At 35.1% G+C, this 16500-nt stretch overlaps 2 protein-coding genes across 5 annotated transcripts; one reads left to right on the top strand and one right to left on the bottom strand.

Annotated features, from left to right (window-relative positions):
• Positions 1–3897: 3897 nt before the first annotated feature.
• LOC123676611 lies at positions 3898–9064 on the bottom strand. The gene is made up of 3 exons (XM_045612682.1): positions 7470–9064; positions 4504–4871; positions 3898–4174 (listed from the first exon to the last, which is right to left on the bottom strand). The coding sequence occupies exons 1-3, from the start codon at positions 7605–7607 to the stop codon at positions 4009–4011; spliced, it is 672 nt and encodes a 223-aa protein (XP_045468638.1). The 5' UTR covers positions 7608–9064; the 3' UTR covers positions 3898–4008.
• LOC123676607 (acyl-CoA Delta-9 desaturase-like) lies at positions 5217–16109 on the top strand. 4 transcript variants are annotated; one of them, XM_045612675.1, is made up of 6 exons: positions 5217–5372; positions 11990–12252; positions 12356–12483; positions 14159–14364; positions 14422–14604; positions 15714–16109. In XM_045612675.1, exons 2-6 carry the CDS (start codon positions 12006–12008, stop codon positions 15997–15999), a joined length of 1050 nt encoding a protein of 349 aa, XP_045468631.1. In that variant the 5' UTR covers positions 5217–5372; positions 11990–12005; the 3' UTR covers positions 16000–16109. The 4 variants fall into 4 exon arrangements, with proteins under 4 accessions (XP_045468631.1, XP_045468628.1, XP_045468630.1 ...); XM_045612672.1 differs by having other exon boundaries at positions 11990–12249; positions 12353–12483; XM_045612674.1 differs by lacking the exon at positions 5217–5372 and adding an exon at positions 5423–5445 and having other exon boundaries at positions 11990–12249; positions 12353–12483.
• The last annotated feature ends 391 nt before the right edge of the window (positions 16110–16500 follow it).

The following is a 16500-nucleotide window of genomic DNA, read 5'->3' on the forward strand; positions in this document are numbered from 1 at the left end:
CAAGTTCCTATAGATGCACGATTACGTGTTTTCCTTCGTTGCATTTTCACTTTCTGAATGGATTACTGCAGGAATGAATGGAGGAGTTGGGCGATTCCAGTTCAGTTGACTGATGCAATGATCGAGCCATGAAAATCAAAAAATCCAGAAAATTGCAATCTGCATCTACCTATACAGCTATATGAGTTCTATGACAAACTTTGGCAGATGATAGTTGTGCTTATTCAGAACATTTTCCTCCCTTAAACATAGGTCAGATTCCTTTTCATTTAGAAGAATTTGAAATAATTCATTTTAATGTTTGAATTAATAGTAGGCCGATTAAAGAAATACCTGACAACTAACGGGTGTTTTTTTTTCGAGGTATATAACTTTAAGTTGGCATTACTGTTCAAGATGGCGACCGATTTAACAGTTGTCAAGTGATTTATTCTCATTTTGGTTTGGCAATTTATCATGTTTAGACTCACGCCTGAACAACGCTTGCAAATGGTGCAATTTCATTTCGAAAATAATGGTTCTGTGCGGAATACGTATCGCGCACTACGTACATTTTATTTTGTTTAGCGATGAAGCGCACTTCTGGTTGAATGGCTACGTCAACAAACAAAACTGCCGCATTTGGAGTGAAACTAATCCTCAAGTGTATGTCGAAACACCGTTACATCCAGAAAAACTGACTGTTTGGTGCGCTTTATGGGCTGGTGGAATCATTGGTCCGTACTTCTTCAAAAACGATGATGGCCAGAACGTTACAGTCAATGATGATCGGTATAGAGCCATGATTACTAACTTTTTCATTCCTGAATTGAACAACCATGATGTCCAGGAGCTGTGGTTCCAACAAGACGGCGCAACATGTCACACAGCTCGTGCCACAATCGATTTATTGAAAGACACGTTCGGTGACCGCCTAATTTCACGTTTTGGACCTGTGAATTGGCCTCCAAGATCTTGTGATTTAACACCGCTAGGCTACTTTCTGTGGGGCTATGTAAAGTCATTGGTCCATGCAGATAAGCCATAAACCCTTGACCATTTGGAAGACAACATTCGCCGTGTTTTTGCCGATATACGGCCACAAATGTTAAAAAAAGTCATCGAAAATTGGACGTCCAGATTGGACTACATCCGAGCCAGCCGTGGCGGTCATATGCCAAAAATCATATTTAAAATGTAATGCCACTAGATTATCTTGCGAATAAATAAAATCCATGTCAATCGAATATTACATCGTTGTTTTATTGCAATTTAAAGTTCTATAGCTCTAAAAAAACACCCTTCAGAATGTTGTCAATGATTACTTCAACAACATCCACAAAATAATAGATTCATTTTGGTTGTCATGTGACCTAACAAGGTTTGTTTAACTAAGGACTGTATAAACAACAATCCTAATGGAAATGTATGGGCACTGCAAAATCCATAAGCCATTAGACCAACACGATTTCAGCAACGTTTTACTGTCGATGCTTGGGAGGATTTCATAGAGTAATAAACATAGATAGAGGGAGCATACGCAATTTTTCATGTCCCCAACATGGTTAGATTACGTTTTCGGATTGTGATATATTTTCGAAACCCCAATTTTACTATAGTATCATTTTATTGAATGAAATATATTTATTTGAGTTATTCCCGATTCAATATGCAATTGGGTTCAACATTTGCTTACTGAAAATGACATATGCTCCCTCTATCTGTATATATTACTCTGGGTAGGATTGATCTGATGCCAGTAGATGTTATAATGATAGTTTAAATGCAGATATATGTATGAAAATTTTCTGGATCACGAAATTTTTACTTCATTGATGATCCAACACTCAATATCGTTGAAAATAAGTTGTATCAGCACGATGATGCACTACTACACAGGGTGAGACAAGTAGCTGCTCGGTTAAATAAAAATTTATCATTTTTTAGTGTAACAAACCATCCGAAAAGCTCATCAACAATTTGAGGGAACATTTTCCTGATCTGAAATCATCAGCATTGTTATTGAAAATAGCGTTTGATAAATGTGTATTCGAACGAATTGCAAAAACGCTGAAGCTTAGTTTGTACACTTATATCCTTATATTTTTTCATTTTATGCGAATTGTTAGTATCCCAAAACATGAATTAGTGGAATCCTACTATCATACCACTAATAATTATTGACTAATCATTCTAAATGGACAAGTCAAATATCAAGAAGTAACACGAATCTAAAAGGGAAGTACCTAGCGCAACGTTGCGCAATGCAGAACTTTCATTGATAAAGAAGTGTCATGAGGAAGTTGTACGGTATATATCTATTATCTCCTATACAAGAATGACGCGTATTTACCTCTTTGAACCTAAACCTCGACCTACCCAAAGTCTTAGACAACTCTTGGTCGTTTTGAATTAGCTTCGATTATATTCATTTTATATTTATCTCTGTAATTAAACCTCATATTAAAATTATATTACTGAGCAAAAACAACTATCATCATAATTTGGTGTCCATATTAGAGAGACATTAACTGTTCCAATTATCTCTGTCTCTAACCAATAACAAATAGATTCTTTCATTTGTGGTTTCACTTGAAGACACCAAGTATGATGAATGGCTTCAATCGACCGGTAAATAGTCATAACTGATACGATTACTGATCTTGAATACAATACATTACGTAAAGTATAAGGTTGACCACAATTCAACTTTCTTCTTCGTTGCAAAATGCATATGTATCGCTTCTGCATTGACAACAAGATCACGAAGCTTTCATTACTAATCACGTTACAATTATTGTTTTTTTTTAACAACCACTGGTTTGTAGGTAGCTGACCCTCAAGACAGACTGAATTACACCCCAGGCAAGAATTTTAAAAAAATTATAAAATAGAACCCCAGGTTCTATTTTGAAGGGATTCAATACTTTTTATTTGTTTTTTTTTTTTCATTGAAAAATCATTAGATTTGGAATATTGTTAGTGATAGAAAAAAAAATAAACCGTTGTGTCAAATTTGAGCGTTTTTGAATTCTGATAACATTGATATTTTCAAATATCACACCATACCTCGTTCCTAACACTGAGTCATTCGAAATGCTGTATGATTATCGAATTCGTAAGTTTTACACAGAAAACTGGAGTTTTTCATGAAAATTCATTATATTCCGGAAAGCAATGGATCTGATTGACTCGAATTAAGTCAATCATTGTTTTCAAAGTGTGATTTTATGGAATATTCAATAGTGAAGTACTATTCACGTTGAAATTGAAAAACTATGCGTGATTTTTTGAGATTTTTTCCTCAAAAGGTCACCTTATTTCCTTAGTTTAAGTCGCAAATTACTAGGTCTTTATGTGGTTTCAGATTTTTCATTTTTATTGTTTGGGATACAGAAATGTGTTCAGAAACTTCTATATATAAACACTTCATTCTCCCAGACTACTCGATTATTGCTAGACATATGTACTTTGTTTCATTTGTCATGTAATCACTCATTTCCATAACAAGCAGTGAATACATTTATAAAACAAGGATGTCACCTATTAATTCCTATCATTATTGAATAATTATAATGTAACTGGGTGTATGTGACTTGGAATTGAAGCAAGGTGAATTTCTATTTGAATATTTCTGATGCAACTCATTACAATGGAGCCAGACTCAAAAGTTTTATTCTTTTGATAAGGATCGAATGAAAGTAAGCACTACAAAATTCACACTGGTTTCCTATTTCCTGATACAATACCAAAAATAATTTAAAAAAATATCAGATGAATATGAAAAATAAATAATATATGGGAATAGGGAGCACTCGAACTCAGGTTTGCTGAGCCAATGAGCCATGAATTTTTAAAATTAATTAATTGTAATCGAATAACACGAAAAATAAGGAAATAAATGAATTGAAAAATATCTGCAATAAATAGCTCTTTAATTACAAAATCATATATACAGGAAATTTACAAAAATATATTATCACATTTCATGCATCGAGATTCGTAAAAAACATAAGTCAATAGTTATCATCATTTCTTAATTTTATAGGAACACACACAAGCACTTGGTACTGGAAATTTTCCATACTCTAAATTTCCATCATCTGTCAGATATAATAACCTGACTGTGCTGTAGTTCTGTTTGCAGAAGAAGTAATAATTCAGCAGCATTTTGTTGATGAAAGATTCTTTAGATCTACAAGAAAAAACAAAAAAGGTTCATGAATTTCATCTTGGAAAATGATTTATCAGTATAAACAGACCTCATCACTCAATGATGGTACATTTGTTGTTTTTTGAAAAATGGATAAAAAACGAGTTTCGTGTAGACGAAACATTGTTTTTTATGGAAAAAATACTGTTCGAGAAAAGCTGTTTTTTCTGGTTAGGTACAGGACTTTGATACGCATTGTTTGGAGCTTGGTACTAACAAGAAAAAGTGTTCTTTTTGTCAGGCCACTGACTTATTGAGTGACTTGTTATCTTTAGTTTTTGCCCGATCATAAGTGAACATATAAAACTTACACACAAAGCTGGTATGTTATGCCTTGCTGGTGCTCTTTGGTGTTGACAATAAACCTAAGCTTGTAATCTTCATCTTTGGCAGTTTTTGGGAATACTGTCACTTCTTTATATGCACACACGTTCTCTCCTTCTTCATCATCTTCTTCAAATTGTGACCTGAGCTTCAGCTGGAACATAGTAGAAGGCTGGAAGACATTGCCAAATGAAGGCTGTATTTTCCTCTTTCTAGCCATTTTGTTGATGTGTTTTTCTGGATATGTGCTCGGAGATGTACACTGAATCCCGTAACAATCCTCATTTAAATCTATTGGTCTGAATCTCGTTCTGCGTTGTTTTCTTGAACGGGTTGCTTTTTGTGCTTGACAAATCTGCAATAGAAATCAAGAATAAAGTTGAGAATTTGAGCCGATTGTTTTGGTTTATTATTTCGAAAGCAAAATCTTTGGAATCGTTAGAGGAGAAAACAATTTTGATACTCCTCTTTTGGAATGTTGAACTGATCTTCACAGATATTTCCATATTTGTCCATCACATGCTGAGAGATTTCTCTATGGAATAGAAAATGATATTCCATAGAGTTAAATTTACATTGTTTTGATTTTTTCGACTAAGTACCTACTTTATAACCAAACTTCCAATGAAAGGGTGTGCGTAATCATATGAATTATAAATGGATGAATAAATTTCGTTTTGTTTTATGTACAAGATCGAATATCTAATGTGTGAACGTCATGCCAAAATATAAATTCATGACTGCTCTACTGTTTCGGTAATTTAACATATTTTTTTTGCGGTTGCATTTTCGATTTAATGCTCAGTCAGGAGTTAGTCGTTATTTGGAGTGCTTAGATCAAACATCAGTTTTTAAGGTAGATTTTTTTTATCGCCATTTGTATCTGTTTGTATATTTAGTTTGAGAAGCTGATTTTTGCAAGTGAACGGGTAAGGGCTAATATTAAGGGGGATTTTGGAAATTTGTTTCAATTTTTTTTTTGGAAAAATCGGCTGGTTTTGGATGTTAACATATATAGTTATACAGAGTGATTCATTAAGATGGTACAATGTCTGAATTTGCAGATTCTAGACTCTGCCTTATACAGACATTTCTTTTTTTCGAGATACCGAGTGTTTGAAGTTGATGAATTTTGATTTTCTCGATAATTTTTTGTTTTTACTATTCCACTTGAAAATTCGCAAGAGTGTTGCCAATTTGGACTCTAATTCAGCATTGCCTGTAACGGCATTGAATTCTACAAAAAAATTAATGTTAGATTTATATGGTTTTCGAGTTATCTGCTTCATGATATATTTTTTTTATTTTATCCATTTTTCGCCTCAAAAAATTCTTCTGATTTACTGAAGACAAAAGTGTAACTAGCGCCTTCTTTTAGTAATGCTATATTAGAGTTCAAATTAGCAATCCTAATGCCAAAAGTTAAATTTTCAAAAAGAATTTAAAAAAATAAAAATATTTGTGAAAATCAATTCAAACGCTTGGTATTTCAGGAACAAGCAGTATATGTATGAGGCATGTTGGTAGAATCAGCATATTTTAATTTGTAATCATAGAAAACCTTTATTATAAAAATTACTTCAATGGAGAAGAAAAAATTTCGGAATTATTTTCAAAGAAATAAGTAAATGAAAAATGAAGGAAAAGTTTGGTCCTATTGATGTATTATTTTATCCTTATACAAGCGAACTAAGTTGAAAACTATGGAATTGGTTTATGTTTCAAGTATCACATCTCAGGTAATATAGAGAATTTTGTTTCTCTACTATAGAATGAAAAGTAATAAGTTTGTATCAAAATTTATTGATACTATTCATTTTTGAAAACAGCTTCTAATCCAAATTAGTCGAAGCCTTAATTTCATCACTTTGTCTTTACCTCTCGATTCTGATTAGGGTTATTCAAAACAATTCATCGAATGAAGGCAATAAAAAGATCTTGAATTAATAACCATTGAAAATTCATTTTTTCTAAAATTGTTTAATTTTGAATAGAAATTATGATAAAAATAATTGTTTACGCTGAATATGGAACTTTGTCGAGTTTTATATTACCATTATATTATGTATTGAGGACGAACAATTTAACCAGGAATTCCATCAACTTGTATTTATGGGAATTTAGTGTTCAACTTTTTCGAAGAGTACTAAAACTTACTCGAAAAAATTGTCTGTTACTCTCCACTTCAGACAACTTGAACTTATATCGGTTGTTACTTGAAATCCAATCTATTTATCTTAGATAAGGAGTAAAAGTTAAGGCATCAAAGATCGTCGAAATTTTTGTGTTGCTAATTTAGCACATCTGTCATTTATACTCATGCGGAGTCCGGGTATCATTGAATTTGTTAAATAATGTTGCATCACTATTTTGTAGTTTCCTGTATTTTGGTTTCAATACTATAACGCATCATCTCACAAGGAATTGTGTAGGCATTTTTCAGCCAAAAACAAATCTTATCGGATAAGTAAGGTTTTAGCCAACTTTTTTCTCTTATTATACAATCCCAATTACCATGTGAAAGATATTATAAGAACGGAGTGTAACTGCGTTGATTTAAAAAAAAAATAGGCTTTGGAGGTAAAACATTCTAGAGAATTTCAAGTTCTAGTTCCAAAGTTATTATGTCAGAATTGAATGTTACTGCTGATTCGTCAACAGTGAGTCGTACCTTATCATTTGAGACCATGTCCGGTTCGAAATTTGAAAAATACAGTAATTCGAGGAACGATTGCTTAAAACTTAAATTGAAAAGCAGCGATTCAAATTGTGCTTTGAAAAAATCTTGAAAATTATAATTGAATAATCTTGCTTTGGTTTGTTTTATGAAAGGCCGATTTCAAAAGAAAAGTTTTTTCATCGCGTTGTACTACAACCAATAGTTCTGGAGTTATCAAATTCAAACACTCAACTTGCTACTCTACCAAAAGCGACATAAAATGCAGATCCTCACCATAAGCAAAGTAACCAGTATAACCAAAACAGATACCACGAAGTCCCTCATTGTGCACAGCACTCTGCTCACGCTATCACTCAAAGATTCAACAATGACTGCTAAAAGGCTGGTCCGAAAATATATACTCAAAGCCATCGTGTAGGATACAACTTTATATAAACAAAGCTTGGTTTTGTGTAAATAGAATCAACTTACGTCGATGGTGTCTCATTATTTAGTGTATTACTCACATCGGTTGGCGGATTTCGAATTGGACCGGAAGATATCGAGAAAAAATGAAGATACCGCCTTGAAAGGTTACCTGGAATAGTCTGAGAGCATCGAGAAGAGCATCTATACGTGAATCATAGATGCGTTGAGCAATCTTGCAGGTCAGATCGAGTGCAATTCTGAGACATGCAGTTGTATATTTCCGAGAAATATGAATACGGTGTCTATCCAGAAGTTTGAGGTTGGAAAGTACTGTTATTTGACAAATGGCTACTTCAACGTAGTCAAGTGTTGACATTTGTCATAGAACAGGTGGGTTGAAAAAGTCATAGGCAAATATGGAAAACATTTTTGGGAAAATTTGATTTTATTATTCAATATAGCTGCCTTCGAAGGCGATCCAACGATTATAGCAGTCATAAAATTTTTTATACAATATTTATAGAACGACTTAACTTTTCCTACAAAAAAGGCCTCTTCGTTGGCGTTGAATTAATTTCCTTCCAACATTCTCTTGAATTCTGACCACAGAAAAAAGTCACTGGGAGGCAGATCTGGAGGTTACGGTGGATGCGGATGCAATTCGAAGCCCAATTCATGCCATTTTAACATCGTTTTCATTGATTTGTGATACTGTGCATTGTCTGGATGGAAAAACACCTTCTTCTTCGACAAATGGGCGCGTTTTCAGTAAATTCCAATAAGTTTCACCTATTCAAGGCAGTCCATGAATATTATACCATGCGCATCCCAAAATACTGATGCTATACGCTTTGGAGTTTGGTTCATGAGGTGCAGTCCACTCGGCTGACTGTCAATTGGACTCCAGTGTGAAATGATGGAGTTATGTTTCGTCCCAAAAAATCGGATTTATAACCATAGAACATCTGCAAACACTGCTCAGAATCGTTGTTCGTTGTTGATTTTGATCAATTTTGAGCTCGCACAGCACTCACTTTGAACATAGATTCCGACTAATGCCCATCAATTTTTTTTGCCAAAAAGACATTGCTGTATTCATTCACGAAATTCTTTTTCATTCATTTTTTTTCAAGCCTTATCATGAGAATATGGTATATAGGTTTTTTTGAACGTTTAGTCAGATTTTTGAGAAAAAAGAGACTTTTCTTCTTGTTCCAATATTATAAGCCATACACCTGTTGTTTCTAACATTTCGAAATACATATATCAAATGGCTTTATCTGTGGAAATATAGTATCAAACAATCAGGGGCCATAGAAAGTTCATCCGTGGCTCTAAACTAAATATTTTTAAGCGAAAAAATTTATAATTTTTGCCGTTTTAGCTGAACACAATCTCTCTGTACACAAATCGAGCAAAGACGCTACCATTCAACACAATTGGCATTATTTAATTCTCTCTTATAGAATATTCGAAATTAATTGAAAATTTAATAGTTAGTTTCATATTCGTAAAATGTGTGAAATGATTAATACAGTTCCATACTTTCTATGTTTTTAATTCCAATGAAAATTAATTGGTAGTGAAAAAAGTAATGAAAAAAGTATAAAACTTTTTTAATTATGATGAACTGCCAAATAGTAATTGCTGAAACAGTTTGGACAATATTTGAAATGTGTGAAATTTCTGAACAAGAGGGCTAGAATAATTCAATTTTATTTTGTCGATATCTCTGGTGAGATATTTTCATGTACCTACAACTATCTTTATATATTCTTACTATTTTTATGAGTTTTGATGATGACTGACCGTCCTATGATGCATTCAATCAAAATTAACTAGAAAAGATAATATATGAATAAGTAATTACTGAAAATCTAAAAATGTCAACTCATGCAATTTCTTTGTTCATCGATGTGCACATTTCTCCATAGATCCGGTTGGCCTGATCTAAATAAAGAAGTAAAAAAAATCATTATTACGCAGATCGTCTATGTTTATTTTATATCATATGTGTCTATCACATCGACGTATGTCTCAGAAAGCAGCGAGGGTTCTATAAGCAAATAATATATTTCGCAATAACTGGAGGAGATTTCCTAGAAGAAAGTTTTCACACGAGTTTATTTTAAGAATTTAATCTGTCATGATAGGATATGTCAGTGAAAGCCATATTTTTTGGTTAAAAATCGGTGGATATTCCTCGAATAGCGTCTGATTTATCATTTGATGATATTTTTTTTCTTCAAATGAATGATAGAAGTAAGACAAAAGTACACACCTGACAAGACAAACAAACGAACAAGCAGTGAGAGTATCGGCTATGGTATTTTTATTTGTACTTGAGCTTTGTTACTTGTAGTTGTAATTTTTCAGAGTCAACAATATGACAACATCATATACCGTACTTTATATTTATTAAGGGTTTTCCACAAAAAGGTTTCATTTTGAATAGCCAGCTATCTGGGCTGTCACATTTGAAGCTGTCATCTTTGACATTTGACAAGTAAGAACTACGCTATCGTAGAAAATGGTACATTTTTTGATCTGGTGGTGTGATTGGACCTTTCTACTATTCGAAAATGAGGCTGGGCAACTGTTTTATAATTTTTTTATGGCCGAAAGTGGAAGATACTGATGTGGAAGACATTCATTTCCAAACAGATGGCGCTGCCGCCTCACGAACAACGAGACAATCGCAATTTTGCAAGAAAAGTTACCTGGCTGTGTTATTTTTTTGAAGAGGTGATCACAATTGGCCACCGAGATCTTGTGATTCTACACTTTTAGACTTTTTATTTGGAGCCACGTGTAAAATAAGGTCTACCTATATCAATTGCCCTCAACCGATTCAAGACATAAAAGATGGAATTCGTGAAGTTATAGAGGACATACAGGAGCAAATGCGCGAATTGAACATGAAAAATTTCTTGAAAAGGATATTGTGCTGCAACCGTAGTCGTGGCGGCCATTTAGGTGGTATCGTTTACCATTGTGAATGACTTATATTCCTCTTTTGAATAAAATAAACATCCATTTACTCGTTTTTTGTCGAAATCAATATGAAACTTTTTTTGGAAAATCCTTTATTAACAAACTTCCATCTTATGGCTTGCCTCCTCAGCTTTGTTCTCTGCTGGCTAGTTTTCTCTCGGGCAGATCTCTTCATGTGGTTGTCGATGGAGTTTCATCTGACTCCCTAATCATAAATGCTGGTATTCCGCAGGGATCAATTCTAGCACCAACACTATTTCTACTTCACATCAATGATCTGTTGGGAGCAACTTCATGTCCAGTACACAGTTTTGCGGATGATAGTGCCCTCCATACCACCTTCTCTTCCAGGGCTCCAATACCAGCCCGCCAAATCAGTAACGAACGAGGAAGAAATGTTAATAACATAAATATGGACTTTCTTGAATGGGGATCCAATAACTTGGTGGATTTCAATGCAGAAAAAACACAAGCATGTCTTTTCTCTAGAAAGGCCGATCTCAGTATGCCCAACATAAGCTTGTCAGGAATAACTATATCTTTGAAGTCATTCACCTCGATGCTTGGTATTACTATCAGTAATTACCTTTCTTGGAAGATCACGTGAGATCAATTGCCAAAAGTTCATCCCAAAAACTTGGTTTTCTGTTTCGTGCTAGGAGCTATTTTACTTCCAGTCAGCTACTCATGATTTATAAGGCACAGATCCGACCTGTCCTGGAGTACTGTTCCCATGTTTGGAGTGCGGCACCTAAGCATATTCTGAAACTGCTGGATTCTGTCCAAAAAAGGGCAATTCGTCTTGTCGGTGATGCCTCGCTTATAAACTCGCTCACCACTTTGGAACACCGTAGAAAAGTTAGCGATCTGTCTCTATTTTATAGATATTTTCATGGGCGATGCTCTTCTGAAATATCAACAATCGTTCCTCCTTTGGCAGTCTCTTCGAGGTTAACCCGTCAAGTTCAGTCTTCACACCCCTTTGTGGTCGCGTTGGAGACTTGCAGAATATCTCTTTTCAAAGACTCGTTCATCCAACGAACAGCAAGGTTCTGGAACACATTGCCAAGAGAGGTGTTCCTCGAGGCATATAACCTTCATAAATTCGAAAAGAATACCAATTCCTACCTTCTTTCCCTTGGTTCTCACGATGTTCTCTGAACATTACAGGATATCTCCTTTCGTGGGAACCAGAACATAAAAAAAACCTATGTATATTCGAGCTATTTACTTTTACTATTTTATTGTTACCCGTCACTACTACCCCTTACTAGTACCTGTAACACTTATCCACTTATATTCGTTATACTTTTAACGATAACAAGTAGAAAATACTAAAAATTTGGTATTCAAAATATCTAACATTTTCTGAAGGAAAACCAATGTTTCAGCATTCTTTATAACAACATGTTGGCAAATATGGTACAAAATTCACGCCCCTCAATCACAGAAGTCATCAGGAAGGAAGTAAAAATTGTTGAAGAAGTTGAGACAAAAAACAAAAGTTGGAAGAATCTATGGCACTACTTCGGAGAAGCTGATTTGAAATGGTTCAATATTATTTTGTTGGGATCATCACATGCGTTTTTTTTATACACATTGTATTACATATATTTTGAAAGAGGGTTTTTCAATTTTCCATGGTTATTCAGTAAGTAAAAACATTTTTTTTTCCATTTTAAAAAATTAAAAATAGCTTCGTCTTAAGTTAAAAAAGACGCTTCGTCCTACCAAAAAGGAATTTTTTTTTTTAGCTTTAACCCTTGGTCTAGTTAGTGGTTTGGGAGTTACAGCTGGAGCTCACAGACTTTTCACACACAGATGCTATAAGGCGAATCTCCCTCTGAGGTCATTTCTAGTGATAGGCTACATACTTGCAGGAATGGTAATGTTATTCGAAAAATACACTGCGCAAAAAAATTTACGCACATTTTGAAAATCTCAATTTTAATGAAAGTTAACTCTACATTTACTTTATAACTTATTTTTTATGTTCTCTCGGGAAGGTTTTAACGAAACAAGACGAATTAAATGGAAGAAAAATTCAGGATTTCACCGAATCTTATGTGAAAGAAGAGAAATAAACAATTTTCAAAATACTGGAATGCTGATAAGTGAGTTAATACTTGGTAATTCCACCCCTTGTGTTAATTACAGCTCGGCAACGACGGTTCATACTCAAAATGAGTGATCTTAAAATGTTCTGAACTAATCCTTCCCAGATTTCTCTGAGTTGGATTCCTGAGTCATTAAGAGTAGCTGGATGATTTTCTGAACTTCTCAGTCTTCTATTGAGGTTGTCCCAAACCTGCTCAATCGGATTGAGATCTGGACTTCTTGCTGGCCATTCTATTCGAGAGACTTCATCCTCTTCAATATACTCCTGAACGATGCGCGCACGATGGGGTCTGGCATTATCGTCCATAAAAATGAAATTTTCACCAATGTATGGGCAAATGGCACTACATGCTCTTCAAGGATGTTCCTTATATACCTATCAGCATTCATAGATCCATTATCAACGACCACTAGGTCTGTGCGAGCTGTCAAAGATATTCCACCCCATACCATAATCGATCCTCCCCCGAAACCAGTAGTATTCAGGAAATTGCACTGAGCATATCTTTCATGTGGACGTCTGTATACAAGGGAACGTCGATCACAATGGTAGAGACAGAATCTAGACTCATCTGTGAAGAGAACTCTTTCTCAATCAGCCTCTTCTCAATGGTTATAAGGCCTTAAATCATATTCTCTGATGCGATTTCTTATTGTCTGAGTGCTAATTCGCACCCCATAAGTTTGCTCAAGCTGATTTTGAAGGAGGCGAGCGGTTGCAAACCGTTGTCTCAACGAAGAAACCCTCAAGTAACGTTCTTGAATGGCAGTTGTTACCCGTGTTCTACCCTGTCCTTGTCTTCGGACATTCATACCTGTCTCCCTGAATCTCTGCAACATTCTGGACACACTTGTATGGAAAACTCCCAACCCTTCTGCAATTCTTGTATATGTCCACCCTTCTTCTCGCAAAACTACCGTTTGGACACATTCCTCTTGGGTCAAATTGCGTGTTTCGCGTTGCATAGCGATCGAGTGTAGAAAATCAAACGAAAGAAAAACTATTGATCACTAGAATTGATCGAGTACAACTGATTTCAGAATGGAGCCAATACATTCAAAATCTGATAATCTCATCTTTTTTTATTCATGCTGGGAAAAAACATCTGTATTGAAGAAAAAAGTGGATAAAATATGCATGCATAATTCTGATAAAAATAATTATCATTGAGAACACCTTCAGTTGTAGGATAAATTTGAGATTTCCATAATGTGCGTTAAGTTTTTTGCGCAGTGCGCAGTGTAGTTAAGAATGAAGTTGTTTTTATTATTTTGTCAACTTCAAACTTGATATAGATATGTAGATTCCTAATAGTCGCCTGGATGCGCATTACTCAATTTTATTACGTGACGTTTTCTATGAGTTAACCCATTCCACAAGCCATTTTAAGGAACTTCGTTAAAAAAAAATAACACCAATTTCAAGTACTTAATTGTTACAGAATTCTCTTAGCAACTGGGTAAGAGACCACAGAGTACACCACAAATTCACCGACACAGTGACAGATCCTCATAATGCCACCAGAGGATTCTTCTTCTCACACGTAGGATGGCTAATGATGAAGAAACACCCATCTGTTATCAGGGAGGGTAAGAAGATAGATATGTCAGATCTTTTGGAAGATCCTCTGGTACAGTTCCAAGAGAAGTAAGTAGTGGCTATTGGTTTAATATCTGTTTTTTGTATTATAAAATTATTTTATAGGTACTTCCTATATTTGTCAGTAGTTATATGTCACATAGCACCTGTACTGATTCCCTGGTACTTTTGGAATTACGCATTCTGGGATTGTTTCTGTATGAATATGTTCAGATGGGTCCTCACGTTGAACAATGTCTGGTCTGTTAATAGTGCAGCTCATATTTGGGGTAGCAAACCATACGATAAGTAAGTCAATGTATTCGGAATGGTGAAGGTCTTGAGAATATTTATATTATGCTCCTACCTAGATAATAACGGGTGTTTTTTTTCGAGGTATATAACTTTAAGTTGGCATTACTGTTCAAGATGGCTACCGATTTAACAGCTGTCAAGTGATTTATTCTCAGTTTGGTTTGGCAATTCATCATGAATAGACTCACGCCTGAACAACGCTTGCAAATAGTGCAATTTTATTTCGAAAATAATGGTTCTGTGCGGAATACGTATCGCGCACTACGTCCATTTTATTTCGTTTAGAGATGAAGCGCAATTCTGGTTGAATGACGACGTCAACAAACAAAACTGCCGCATTTGGAATGAAGCTAATCCTCAAGGGTATGTCGAAACACAGTTACATCCAGAAAAACTGACTGTTTCGTGCGCTTTATGGGCTGGTGGAATCATTGGTCCGTACTCCTTCAAAAACGAAGATGGTCAGAACGTTACAGTCAATGGTGATCGGTATAGATTACTAACTTTTTCATTCCTGAATTGAACAACCACGATATCCAGGAGCTGTGGTTCCAACAAGACGGCGCAACATGTCACACAGCTCGTGCCACGATCGATTTATTGAAAGACACGTTTGTTGACCGCCTAATTTCACGTTTTGGAACTGTGAATTGGCCTCCCAGACCTTGTGATTTAACACCGCTAGACTACTTTCTGTGCGGCTATGTAAAGTCATTGGTCTATGCGGATAAACCACAAACCCTTGACCATTTGGAAGACAACATTATCCGTGTTATTGCCGATATACGGCCACAAAAGTTGGAGAAAGTCATCAAAAATTGGACGTCCAGATTGGACTACATCCGAGCCAGCCGTGGCGGTCATATGCCAGAAATCATATTCAAAATGTAATGCCAGAAGATTATCTTGCGGATAAATAAAATTCATGTCAATCGTATAATCCATCGTTGTTTTATTGCAATTTAAAGTTCTATAGCTCCAAAAAGAACACCCTTTACAAAAAATTGTCACCATAAATTCAATATTCAAATGTTCATTCTTCTATGTCTTCATGTTCTTCAATTCTAAGTAGGCTCAATGGTCATTGTATTCTCTTTTTGCAGAAGTATCAAGCCGACTGAGAACAGATTTGTGGCAGTAGTAGCATTCGGTGAGGGGTGGCACAACTACCACCACACCTTCCCTTGGGATTATAGAGCTTCTGAATATGGGAGGTATCTGAACTTAACAGGCCTCATTCTAAACATGTTTGCAGCCATCGGTTGGGCTTATGATCTCAAAACTCCCTCGCCAGAATTGATCCAAAGGGTAGCCACTAAAAGAGGAGACGGAAGTTGGTACGCCTGGGGCCACGAAGTACCTGAGTCAGCAGATAAATTTTCACATTGAGTAGAAAGGGACTGACTCCTTGATGTGTTATTGAACGATTGTGATTGATTTGAATTAGACTGAATGGCCGATTTGAATAGGGTGTAGACTAAATAAACATTTCTTTTTTATAAATTTTTTGAATATCCTTGACATATTCAGTTGAGAGCTGTTTGACTTTACGCATCCTATTCCTTCCTAAACTATCCTATACTGAACTGTCTTCTCCTGAACTGTTTCATTCCGAATGGTCCTTCACTGAACTCTAAAATCCTATCTCATCCTATTCTATGTTTTTCACAAAGAGGGACGAAAAAATTCCAAAATTCGAAAAGATACAAGAAGAGGTAGCTTTCATTTTTAGAGAATCTATAAATATAAATGAAAAGACTGATTTGGTGCCTAGATATCCAAAAGAGCAGAACTTTCCAAGTACCAAGACCAAGAAACGTGTCACTTTGTAGGTTAATTTAGTATTTGTATTTCATCCAAAATTATAATTAAGTTCAAGCAGATTTATAC

This window comes from Harmonia axyridis, chromosome 3 (genome assembly GCF_914767665.1).
Source record: "Harmonia axyridis chromosome 3, icHarAxyr1.1, whole genome shotgun sequence".
NCBI lineage: Eukaryota > Metazoa > Arthropoda > Insecta > Coleoptera > Coccinellidae > Harmonia > Harmonia axyridis.